The sequence below is a fragment of the Vulpes lagopus genome, chromosome 9, assembly GCF_018345385.1.
Source record: "Vulpes lagopus strain Blue_001 chromosome 9, ASM1834538v1, whole genome shotgun sequence".
Taxonomy (NCBI): domain Eukaryota; kingdom Metazoa; phylum Chordata; class Mammalia; order Carnivora; family Canidae; genus Vulpes; species Vulpes lagopus.
In genome coordinates, this window is record NC_054832.1 from 1108084 (window position 1) to 1120173 (window position 12090).

Consider the following 12090-nt stretch of genomic DNA (forward strand, 5'->3'; position numbering starts at 1 on the left):
TCACCCTGCCGCGGAGGAAGGTGTGTGAGGGTGCGGGTCGGCCCTCGGGGCCCCGGCTCTCTGGGTGAGCAGGCCCGCGCCGTGCCCACCCGACTGGCCCAGGCCCCGACGTCGTCCCGCCCTCCTGGGCGCCCTTGCCTGGCACCCGCAGCACCTCACGGCCACGGGCCGGACTTGCCGGCTGCCGCCCGGGCCCTGGCCACGTGGATGGCTTTTCCTGTTAAACCTACTTTTGTGGTGTGTGTGTCTGTCTCCCCATTACCACTGCTATTCATTTAAAATGTTATCTCCCCCCACCCGTTCCTCGTGCCCCCCGGGGGGGTGAGGGGGCCCAGCCCTCACCCTGGTGTAGTCAAGGTTATGGTGATAAATCCTGGGGCATTGTCACTTCTATTCGGAGTAAATTGGCTGGCCGCTTTCGGGCTGAAGGAAAGATAATTTGCTGTAGTATTTCAAATGGATTAGAAATGGATTTGAAGGGAAAGTTCATGCCTCCCATTACAAAGGCGAGAAAGAGGACTATCTTAAGGCACGGTTCCCTCCCTGGCCTTCATTATCCACGCTTAATACCTTTCCTATTTTCCAGCGTTAATGAAATTTCCTGGCGGCGTGGGCCTGCCGGACGGATGGGAGAAGCCTTTAGATCTGAGGCTCCTGTTGTAGAAAAGGAATTACAGGGCCCTCGCGGCGAGGGCAGGAGCGTTCTCCGGGTCCTTGGCCCGGCTATTATCTCATTAATTTTATCCCCTCTTCTCAATACAGTTGGTTTCCAAAGCCTGTCCTCTCCATTAGGGTAACAATTTACCGGAGTGCTGTGACACCCACGGCAATGAAAGGCTACAAGGCAGCCCCCTGCCCGCTCGGCGCCCGCCTGGCCACAGGTCCCGAGTCAGCGAGCCGGCCTGGCAGGGGTGAGGGAAGGGCAGAGGTGGTCTGCGCGGCTGCAGGCGGGGCTCATTTGCCGTGGGCAGGTGGGCCCCTCTGCAGTCCTGGCCAGCCCCCCCCCCCCGAGTTCCGTGGGTGCATCCACATCCTCTGAGTAGCCCCTGCGGCTCCACTGGGCTCCTGGCTGTGCCCCTGGAGGCTGCGGGCCCCGCGGCTGTTCCCGGGGTCCCTCGGGTAGGTGCATGTGCATAGACCGTAAACACTGGGCCAGGACAGAACAGAAGAGCTGCTGGGCCTCCCCCCGCCGCCCCCTGTAGTCTACGATCATCCTGTAATTGCCTTAAGACCCAGGGGCATGGTTTTTGGTGGGAGTAGGAGACAGATCTATTAGTCACATTCATCTATAAAAATAACTGTGGGAATAATCAACAATGTCCGGGAGAGAAGTGTCACCTGAGATAAGCCTTTTAGCCAAAACAAATCATGAAGGGTACTTCTCCAGAGGTGCGTTGGCGACGTGTGGCCCCAGTCCCTGGCCTGGGAGTCAGGAGGGCGTCCCTGGAGCCCGTTCTTTGGGGTGAGCTATTACCAGCCCCAGACTGAGGTTCCTGTATGTCAGAGCTGTGGGGTGGGCCTGGATGGGACCACCCTTGGGGCCAGAACATAATATGTCCTGAAGCTTCTAGTTCCTTCTGAACCAAGGTCCTGCCGGCCTCCATCTCCACAGGTCCCTGTCTGGCCTCAGCCAGGGGCACCCGCCCACGGGTGAGCTTCCTCACCCCTTGAAGGGCTAGGTTTCTGGGGCATGTGGGGTCCTGAGATGCTGTGCCCAGGTGGCTAGGTGGGGTACAGGCCTGTCCTCATGCTCTGTGGCATCCTCTGGTGCACATAGGGGGTGGGTAGGGGCCCAGGAGAGGAGGGTCCGTGCCCCAAGGGCAGAAGCAGCTAAGAGTGGTGTCCTTGTTCCTGTAAGCGGCTGCTGCATCCTCTGGCTGCAGGGCCTGTCGGGAGGTCTGGAGTCTGGCCCTGACAGATGCATGTGTTGTGTGCACGGGCTGGGCTTGCTGCCGCTGCGCTCAGCCTCCAGGACTGCTGGAGTGGAGGCTTCCCGGTGCTGCCCCTGGCCCGTGTGGCATATGAAGGAGCAGCTGCCTCGTCGGTGGTGAGACCCCTGAGGGCTCTGGACACATGGGGCTGGGGGCCGGGGCTGTAGGGGGCTTGTTGCCCTCTGGCTAAGCGAGCTCTGGTGGCCCCTGGCCCTAGGCTCAGCTCTCAGTTGGCCAAGCCCTGCCCTGTGGACAGTGACCACAGCTCGTGCAGCGGCTCCAGAGCCCCTACTGAGCCCCCAGGGCTCACCACAGGGTTTGCAGCGGGGGCTGGCACAGATGATGACCCTGTCTGGCCTCACCCTCCTCGTACCTTGGCCTGGCCTCTGAGCGAGCCAAAGGACTGAGGCAGGTCCTCACCGGACACGCAGATACTCTGGGACCTAGGTGGGCAGAGCTGGGGTCCCAGGGTCTGAGGAAAATCTGAAAGCCTGTCTGCCTCCCCCAGGGGATGCCCACCCACCCCACCTCACCTCTTCCTGCCGAGACGTGCCCTATGTGGGGACAGCTGGAGCCTGTTGGGCATGGACAACACGAGTTAGGCCAGCCGGGGGTCCCTTGGCAGGACTTTTCCCCAAGATTGGTGTTTGTGAACTTGAATTTTAATTAAGGGAAGCTGGGTTAAGTGCCGTACAGCTGCGGTGTCCGTCTCTGCCTGCACTTTGTCCTTACACTGCAGCTTTGGGCCTCCCCAGTGCCCAGCTCACTTGCGCAGGGTTTGTCTAACATGCCCTCAGAGGCTTTGGGCTGGCAGCCATCACCCCCAACTTGCAGAGAGACCAAGGCCCAGGGGGCCATGGGGCCACAGGGTCGGGGTGGCAGCTGCGCCCAAGAGCAGGGCTGCTCCACCTCCAGTACCTTATTGCTGGGTGAGTCTGTCACTGGGGGTGTGCTGCAGCACCAGCCTGTGTGCCCAGGTGCCCCGAGGCCTGTCCTGTCCCTCCTGCACTCATCAGATCGTGTATGGAGGCACTCCTCCCCATCCCTGGGTGCCCGGGAAAGGGTCTGCTACTGCCCCAGATGGGGATTTGGGGGTGTCTGTGCTCTCATCAGGCCTGCGACATGAGGACAGTCAGAGAGCCCAGAAGGTTAGGTGCGTGACGCTTGCACTGGACCTGACCACCCTCCTGCTTCGGCCGGGTCCCCTCCGGGTCCCACTAGTGGTGGTGGCTATGGTGAGGACTGCTCTCATCACGCCCTGCCCCTCCCGCTGCTTAGAGGCCCCAGCACGCACAGGCCCAGGTTTGCCGGTGGGGTGCAGCGTGTACACTCGGTAGTAATAACATTATGAGCAAATCTGAACTAATATGGAATTAAGGTCAATTTGCATAAACAAATTATCGCTGAAATACGTCCTGAGGGGAAGGCCTCACGCCTCTCTGGAGTTATGAAGCTGGCTGGTCTCCACGCCAGGCACCCGAGTGGGACGGCCTTGTCACCTCACTGCAGTGGCAGCCTGCCCGTGTGACAGCTGTGGGGAGGGGGTCAGCCAGGACAGCTGCACGCCCATGGTTGGTGCTGTCTGGGCACACCCACTGGCCACTGCAGCCGTGCTGTCTGTATGGGGCATCTGAGCATGGACATCTGGGGCCTCCTCCCAACCCCCCTGCTCTTGGCTTCCTGGCAAAGAGAGGGAGTGCAGGTGTCTGGCAGGATAGGGCCCAGGACCCTGCTGGAGGAGAATTTGGAGGGAGGCAGAGGGCAGATGACCACCTGGGTTACCCACTGAGCTAATCCCAAAGGCTGTGCCAGGCCTCCTCCAGCCCGTGATGCTAAGGCACCTCGCCTTTACCCCAGACAGCTTGCCTGGGTGGGAGTCTGTGAGGCTGTCCCCTCCCACTCGATGCTGGGCTCCCGTATGGTGGACGGAGGGGCAGGCAGTAGAGCCTGCTGACGCCAGAGCATCCGCTGTCCCAAAGGCCAGGGTGGTGTGTGCTGGGGCAGCATCTGGGGGCAGGTGGGGCAGGTGGGCAGTGGTGAGGAACACCAGCCTCTGTGCGGAGCCTTCTCAAGAGGCCCTGTCGGAAGGGATGTACCAGGGGTGTATGTGCTGGGGGGGTGGGGAGCCTGTGCCCTACCTGTGCCCTTTCCACCCACAACGGGGTCTCCCTGTCTCCACAGGTCTCTGGTGCTGAACCGCCTGCGCCCCGCTGCTGCGGGTGGGAAGGCCCAGCCCGGCTCTCCTCGGTGGCGGAACAGAGGCTACCGCTGCATTGGAGGGGTCCTGTACAAGGTGTCGGCCAACAAGCTCTCCAAGACCTACAGCCGGCCCAGTGGGGACGGTAGCAGGCCCCTCCTGCGCACAGGTGAGGCTGCTCAAGGTGGGGGCCCACTCCCCACCTCCCCGCTCCCCGCCCCCACCCCCACCCTGCGTCATGGATGTCATGGATCGGGCAGCGGCGGCTTGACCATGACCTGAGGCAGGCGGGCCTAGGGCTCTCCGGGGGCTGACGCGGGAAACTGCTCCCCGCAAGGGCCCCGGGCCAGGCGGGAGGTCCCCTGTGGCTGTCCCTGCCAGAGCTGATGGGGCAGCTGGAGCAGGCGGGACGCATGGGGAGGCCTCTCGGCCTCTGCGTCCCCTGGGGAGCCCCCCCCAGCGTGCCGCCTCTCGCTTGGCTGAGCAGGCCGAGATTTTCCATGTTTTGCTCCTGGACAAAGGAGATGAGCCAGGTATCGTAAACACGGCCCTGGCGAGGGAACACCTGGGGCCGCGGCGCCCCCTAATCTCATTGGCAATGCCTCCCAACTGTGTCTGGAGGCAGCCACCGCCACCGCGCGTGCCCCCGCGGCCTGGGGAAACAGGCCGAGGAGAAGGAAATGCTTTGGATTCACTTATTATACAAATTAACTAGAAAATATTTTGGTTTCAGTCCAATTTTATCCCTATCCTTTTCTGTCAAGAAAAAAAGGGTGAGGTTGCAGGCAGTATGGGGCCTGCAGAGGCCCGGCTGCCCCTGTCCTCTGCCCCACCCAGCGGGAGGGAGAGGAGGCCTGGCCCAGGGCAGAGGTGGGGCACTGGGGCCAGCTGCAGGCTGGGGTCCTGTTCTGAAAGCCCTCGCCCGGCTGTGTCCCCGGGGCCTCTGTGGCACTGGGAGGAGGGAGGGAGGCTTGGGGGCGCCGGGCTCCCCTGGAAGGCACTGGGGGCCCAAAAGGCCATGGCTCTGCTCCATCTCCGTGCCTCCATTTCTCCGTCCCATTCTCAAGGGATTGGGCTGTGTCATCTAAGGGCCCTTCCACCTTGGCTTCAGCTAGGTCCCCCGGTGGAGGAGCAGGTGCAGAGCGTTGCCTGCGCTTCCTCGCGGGGCCTTCATGAGACTCAGCCCCAAGGTCAGCAGACTGCCCCCTCCTCTCAGCAGGCCCCACTCTGAGCCTCTGACCCTAGAGCTCAGCAGGCCCATGGCATCGGTGTTCGTGGTCTGTGAGGCCCCACACGCTGCTGTTGGTCCTTCACAGAGCGTCCCTAGCCAGGCTGGTGTGTGGACTTGATGGAGCCAGAGAGGGCTTCTGGGCCGCCTCTCTGCAGGGTGTTTCTGGGTGGCCCCAGCTGATGGGGCTTCTCTATAGGTTGCACCGACTCACCCCAGCCTCCCCCTGGGCCTCCTTAGTGAAAGACGAGCTGGCCTTTCCCAGTCGTCATTCTGTCTGCCCCCACCTGCCACCCCTGACCCCACAGCCAGCCCAGCAGGCAGGACCCAGGCTCTGTCCCTGCTGTCCTTGTGTGGGGACTGGATGGAGCTTACTGGGGATGCCCATTCTGCTGACATTTCCTCAGCCCAGCACGTCACAGGCCACAGCAGCCCCTCCAGCACCCTTCCCTCCTGTCCGCCCCAGTGATGAGGTCTGCGGGACTCCTCCCTGGGGTTCACACTGTACATGCAGGGACCCAGAGGTGGATTATGGTTTGGGGCCGCCATGGCCCGTTGCCAGGGCCCCGCTGCCCATGTGCCCTGGGCTGTGTGTGGGTCTCTCCACATGGACTCTGATCTCCAGGGGGCTGGATAGGCCTTTGGGGTGGGGCTGTACCCCGCCTGGCCACTTAGGTCTGCGGTGGGAGGAGAGGCACCTGGAGACAGAGGAGGAGGCCCATGTGAACCACTTGGCAGCCGCTTGAGAGGAGGGTACAAGGGAGGAGAGCCAGGGCTGGGGGAGCCCAGGCCGATGCTGCTGTCGCCGCCTCAGGTTAGAGAGCAGGTGGGCCAGCATCGGGGTCGTGGAGCGCTCCGTCCTTCTCTCCCAGCACAAGCCTGTGGGGGCCTGGCTGCCAAGCCCCCTCCCCCACAACGCTGACCTCCCCTTACAGCACAGCACTGTGTCCTGGCCTCCAGCCCCTCCTGAGCACCCAGGCCACAGGAGCAGGTGGGTTCCCAGGAGGCCCCTGCAGGTGGCAGCTGTCTGCCCTGCTGACCAGCCTTCTTGGCTGCTGGGGGCCAGTCCCGGGGCTCAGCCCTCCCAACTTCAGGGCAGGCAGGGGCAGGGAGGTGGGATTGGGAACACAGACCAGGGGGTGGCCTGTCCCCAGTGTGAGCCAGAGCCCAAGAGACACCCCACCACCTCTGGCCTCCAGCCGCCCAGACCCCCACATGGGTGGCTGGCTCCTTGCTGTGGGTGCTTCCCAGCTGCGGGAGTGCCCACTGACCCAGCGGCTTGCTTAGACGAATAATAATTAAAGGAATAAATTTTCTTCTCTGGTGTCAGCAGAACTCTGACTTGGGGAAGGAAGCACAGCCCTTCTTGGAAGGTCAGGGGCTCCACCTCTGCTCCTCCTGACTTGTCCTCCTGGCTCCTCCTGGCTGCTGGGCTTCCCTGGGACAGTGCCCGCCCCTGGTGGGGTACCTGAGCCATGCGGGCGGGCTGGCAGGAAGGGAGGTGCAGAGCCTTGCCCCCCACCCCTAGCCCTGTGAACAAGGGTCGCTCTGGGTCCAAGACCTTCCCAACCAGAGGGCCTGACCAGGGTGCCCCTCCCTTGTGCACCAGCATGTGGGCTGCAATGCCTGCTCCCCTGGGCCTGGTGTGCGTCGCGGCCCCAAGAGCCCACTGGTCCCCACAGTGGAGCAGCAGCCCCGGGCTCGTCGTGAGCCCCCAGGCCCCAGAGGGACGCAGGTTTGTGGTGAGCTCCCTGCTACTCGCTGGCCACCACACAGCCCTGGCAGGTCATGGGTCCCTGTGCTTCGTGTCCTCATCTGTGACCTGCCGACCTGCCCTGTGTGTTGAGAGGTCACTCAGCCTGGCATGAGAGGGCACAGGAGCCCCCCCCCCCGCCTCCTCCCTTCCAGGTCCTCTTCCCCGGACTCCGTCTGCCTGGGACGGGTGAGTGGAGCCGGGGCACCCTGGGGCTGCAGACCTGCCCGCTGCTCCCCCGCACCCCAGAGCCCCGACTCTCCGGGCCTGGGAAGGGCAAGGCGCTGCGGGGCGGGGACTGGCAGGGTTGGGGGCGGGGCGAGGGTGTCTATTTTGGGAAGATCCCCGGGCGGCGCAGGCTCTCCAGAGCAGCAGCTGAACCCTGTAGCACCCCCAGCACCTCGCGGCCTCTTTTCCAGCCAGCTACTTTATGTGCATTTTTTAACACCGCACAGCAGTTGAACGCTGCCTCCCACTGTGAGCCCCACACTGGCATTTTTTAAGAGCAAACTGGCAGCGAGGGAGTAAACCTGCCCCTGCCCCACCCCCTCAGAGGCCAGGCCTGGGGGCCCAAGTCTGACAGGCAGACACATGTTGACAGCGGTCCCTGGCGGGAGCAGATGGCGCCACAGCGGCACCGGCAGCCTGGGTGACAGCCCGGGAGCCGCGCTCGCCGGCAGCTATCAGATTACACTGCGTCGAGCCGGGCTGGCAGGTGTGCGGCACCACGTGCCACCTGGATGGCCTCCCGTGTGAACCCCCGGTCGGTGTCCCCGGCTCGGCTCGGGAACCCGGACCACACGGTGGCCTGGGGCTGCCCCGCTCCTCCCCGCATCGGGGTCTCACTGCTCAGCCCTGGAGCTACGTCCTCTCGGCTGGAGGACACTGAGGCTCAGAGAGGGGCAGACAGCGGCCCGAGGGCACGGCCCAGAGGGCACTGGGCAGCGGCTAGATGTGGGAGGGAGTGCCTGGCGGTCCGGCCTGGGGGTCGCGGGGGAGTTTGGGCATGGACAGGCCTGGAGCTCAGAAGAGGACACTGAGCTGCTTGGGCCCTGGCAGAGGTCGTCTTGGGGAGGTCAAGGGAGGGGCCTCCGTGCACTTCCGATGGGGGCGGCTCAGGGCCAGGCAGCTTGGGGACATCCCTTTTGAAGCCCGGGATGCTTTGTCATTGCCTCAGGTCCCTAGAATTTCTGAGTGATGTCACTTCTGCCTCTTACCACCAGATCCATTTCAGCAGCTGCCTGTGGGAAATTGGATCTGGTCTGAGAAGGTTCACGCGTGTATGGGGCGGGGGGGACCGCGGGCCTCCATGACCATCTGAGCAGGCTCTGGCCCCGACCTGCCCACCTTGGCCCTGGGGCGCAGAGACATCAGGCCTAAGACGGGGGTCAGGGGCTGCACATTGGCCTGGACTCCTCCCCTTCCCACTCAGGACAAGCATTGCCAACCGGCCCCTTGTGCCCTGTGGCCCCCAGCTGCCCCCGTTATGAGCATCCTGTCACCTGCTCACTTGTCACCACTGCCCATTTTATGAACACCTCCCCTTTGGGCCAGTCAGCGACCTCAGAGAGAACTTGATGGGTTTGCGTGCTCAGGGTTTTGAGGAATAGGCACGTGCCATGGTACGTGAGGGCCTCAGAGCCAGATGTGCTTGTGTGGGGTCTGTGTAGGCTGAGTCAGCACGTAGCCCCCAGAGCCTGGGAGTGAGGACCTCAGGCTTTGCAGCTGCGTACTTACTATTACGTTTTTGTTGTATGATCCCATCAACACATAGAAATCGTTACTGGTTACTACGAAGCTAGGTGGCATTCCTGGACCCCACTCACGTCCCCTGGGCCCTGCCCCTGGCAGAGGGAGGTGGCAAGGAGGCCCCCACCATCTGCGGATCCTGGGACCACCTGTCTCGAGGCGACGCCACCAGGCAGCAGCGAAATCTGGCCCCTGGACGGGTCGCTGCTCTGCACGGGGTGGGGGCCGGCAGGGTCTCAGTAGGGTATGCCACCCGGCCCGAAGGGAGGGCAGGCGGCTTCCCTTAGGGGGCAGCAGTGCCCGAGGTGAGAGCCGAGACCCTGAGAGGGCTTACTCTGAGCAGCTCGGCGGGCAGCAGGAGAACCTGGGGCCTGTGCACCTGGCATGACCTGGCCTCTTTCCCCACAGGCCGGTTGGACCCTACCACCAGCTGCAGCCGCTCCCTGGCCAGGTATGTCCCTCGGGGTGGGGCTTGGGGCTCACGGGTTGGTGAGGGGGTCCCTCGGGCTCATGAACCTCCGCCTCTGTGCTCAGCCGGGCCGTCCAGCGCAGCCTGGCCATCGTCCGGCAGGCGAGGCAGCGGCGGCGGAAGCAGCGACAGGAGTATTGCATGTACTACAACCGCTTCGGCAGGTGCAACCACGGCGAGCACTGCCCCTACATCCACGACCCCGACAAGGTGGCTGTGTGCACCAGGTGGGCCTCTGGGGCGTGGGGCTGGCAGGCGCCGCAGGGGCTGTGCAGGCCCCCTGCCCCTGGGCTCACCAGTGCCTCTGGCCCTCTTCCCCCCTTTACACAGGTTTCTCCGAGGCACATGCAAGAAGACCGATGGGACGTGCCCCTTCTCCCACCACGTGTCTAAGGAGAAGGTGAGCTCCCCAGGCACGCCCCCCCAAGCCTCCCACAGGCCCTGCAGCTGTGCTACGGTGGGGAGCTGGCTGCGTGGCCACCCCTACCATGTGCGCAGGGGCAGCAGCCCCCAGCTGCCACCCAGCCTGAGATCCAGCCCCGGATGGGTGAAAGGCGGCGGGGTGAGGCAGGGTGTGCTGGAAGGGTCGGGGAGGAGAGGTAGGCGCCCGGCCGGGCCCTCTGTGGCAGGCCCTCCCCCCAGCGCTGTGAGCGGGGGGACCCTCACACAGCGCCCACACCGGGGCAGGGGGCCAGGGTGGTGCTGGGGCCCGGGCACCAGCATACTGGGAGCCCCGAGGCGAGGGCTCGGTGCTGGCTGGGCTGCCTGCCACCCGCCCCCACTCTGGGGCCTCGGCAGGGTTAGGGGAGGCGGGATCGGGCCAAGGCTGCCGCTACAACAGCTTTTCCCCTTGAGGAACTTGAAAAGAATCAGCATTTTTCTCCCTAATAGAGCTTCGAAACTCTGTTGTGAGCAATTTGGAAATTCACGTCGAGTTTCAGGTTCATTAGCTCCGGCTCCGAAGCCGGTGCACATTCTGAGCTGTCTAATGTGGACGCCCGCACTCGCGCCCTGAATTAATGTTATTGTTATTTGTGTGGACGTGGTGGGTGCAAACAAGGTTAATTGAAATGAGAATGCAGTTTCCTCTCGATAACGGCCGTGCTGACAGCTAGGAGGAGTTCCGTTTGGTGTAAGAGTTGGCTTTATTATCCCTTTTTATTAGAGCTAATTTGGGCTCTATATCAAAAGCCACATTAAGGGAATTGTTTGCAGCCGCACCACCGCCAGCCCCAAACGGGCCAGCCCTTCTCCCCTGTGCGCTGCAGTTAAAAGACAATTAAAAATAAACTCTTGCACGTTAAATCACCCTTTGTTTCTTTGCTTTCTCCCTCATCCCCAACCTGGCCTCCCCTCTGCCCTGCCCTGGAAGCCCCGGTGTGGGGCCCCTGGCGGGCCGGCCAAGGCCAAGCTCAGTGTGGACGTGTGAGGGGGAGCTGAACCCAGGGGCGCCGCAGGGTGCCCGAGGGGTGGGTCCAGCAGCGGAGAGGGGAAGAGGGCGAGCTCCCAGAGGGGCTCCTGCAGGGGTAACGGGCCTGACTAGACGGCCCGGGGGTTGCCCAGAAAGGGGCCCCAGAGGAGAGTCGCCTGGCAAAGTGGCAGCTGCAGAGGTCAGGGTGGGCAAGACCAGAGAGCCCTCCTCACTGGCTCTCAGGCCTCAGTTTCCTCCAGTGGGGAGAACGTGGGCTGCATTTCTCTCTCCCAACCCGGGGGCCAGGGACTGCTGGGCTGTGGGGCCCTGCCCAGGCTGCCTTCTCTGTGTCCCCTTCCCCACCCAGTTGTGCCCAGGGCCCACCTGCTGGCCAGGGCACTGGAGCCGGGCCCCCTGCCAGGCCTGCACAATGCCAGCCTGTGGTCAACGACCCTCTGGGCTGCTCCAGGGCATCTCCCTGCCTACCCAGAGTCCATCCCTAGGCTTCCCTGGGTGGAATCAGGTCACAGCCCATGGACGCTGCCAGGTGTCCAGGCCCTGTAGGCTGTTGCCCCACCTAGAGCCCCCATGCTCTGTCCCCATATCTTCCAGACACAAACCCCTCCATGGCCCCACTGCCTGGAAACTGGGCAGTCTCAGAGCAGGTAATAGGACACCTGGACCTGAGCCATCTGCAGGGGGATCTTCACCTGGACTGTGAGGGCGCGTGTGCCCTGCCTTCTGGGGAAACTGAGGACCTTCCTTTCGGGTGGGCAGCCCTCCCCTGGCATGGCCCAGGTGCCCTTGGGCCCTGATGGCTGCGCTCCTGCGGGCCAGCACTGGGTGCCCCCTTCTCCCTGGGGGGTGGGGGTCTCCAGCCAGTCTCTGTGTGGCTCATGCCTGGCCTTGGGACCCTCGGCAGGTCCTTTGAGTGCAGGTGTTTTATCTGTCAGCGAGGTACAGGCTCCTGATGCAGGGTTGGAGGGAGGTGGGGGCCGGAGAGCACTGGGCAGGGGAGTGCCACTCCCAGTGCCAAAGGGAGCCACGGGAGTCTGCTGACCCTCACCACCGGTCCTCTGGCCCCCGCAGATGCCTGTGTGCTCCTACTTCCTGAAGGGGATTTGCAGCAACAGCAACTGTCCCTACAGCCATGTCTACGTGTCCCGGAAGGCGGAGGTCTGCACGGACTTCCTCAAAGGCTACTGCCCGCTGGGCGCAAAGGTGAGGGGCAGGGGTGGGCCATGGGCAGCACCGGGCCCCCAGCAGTGGGCCAGTCGTGTGCCTCAGTGCCTTCCTTGGAGCTCTAGCGACGGGGTGATGGGGGTGGAAGTGGGCTAGGGCAAAGGGAATTA

The 12090-nt window shown here is 63.5% G+C and overlaps 1 protein-coding gene across 1 annotated transcript in view; it reads left to right on the forward strand.

The window, feature by feature from the left end:
* The window catches only part of ZC3H3 (zinc finger CCCH-type containing 3), an 86356-nt gene that overhangs the window by 55484 nt on the left and 18782 nt on the right, over positions 1 to 12090 (forward strand). Inside the window, exons 5-9 of the mRNA XM_041769286.1 lie at positions 4113 to 4297; positions 9267 to 9309; positions 9393 to 9554; positions 9658 to 9727; positions 11828 to 11959. Coding sequence (XP_041625220.1) covers positions 4113 to 4297; positions 9267 to 9309; positions 9393 to 9554; positions 9658 to 9727; positions 11828 to 11959 — 592 coding nt within the window. The remainder of the gene's footprint in view (positions 1 to 4112; positions 4298 to 9266; positions 9310 to 9392; positions 9555 to 9657; positions 9728 to 11827; positions 11960 to 12090) is intronic.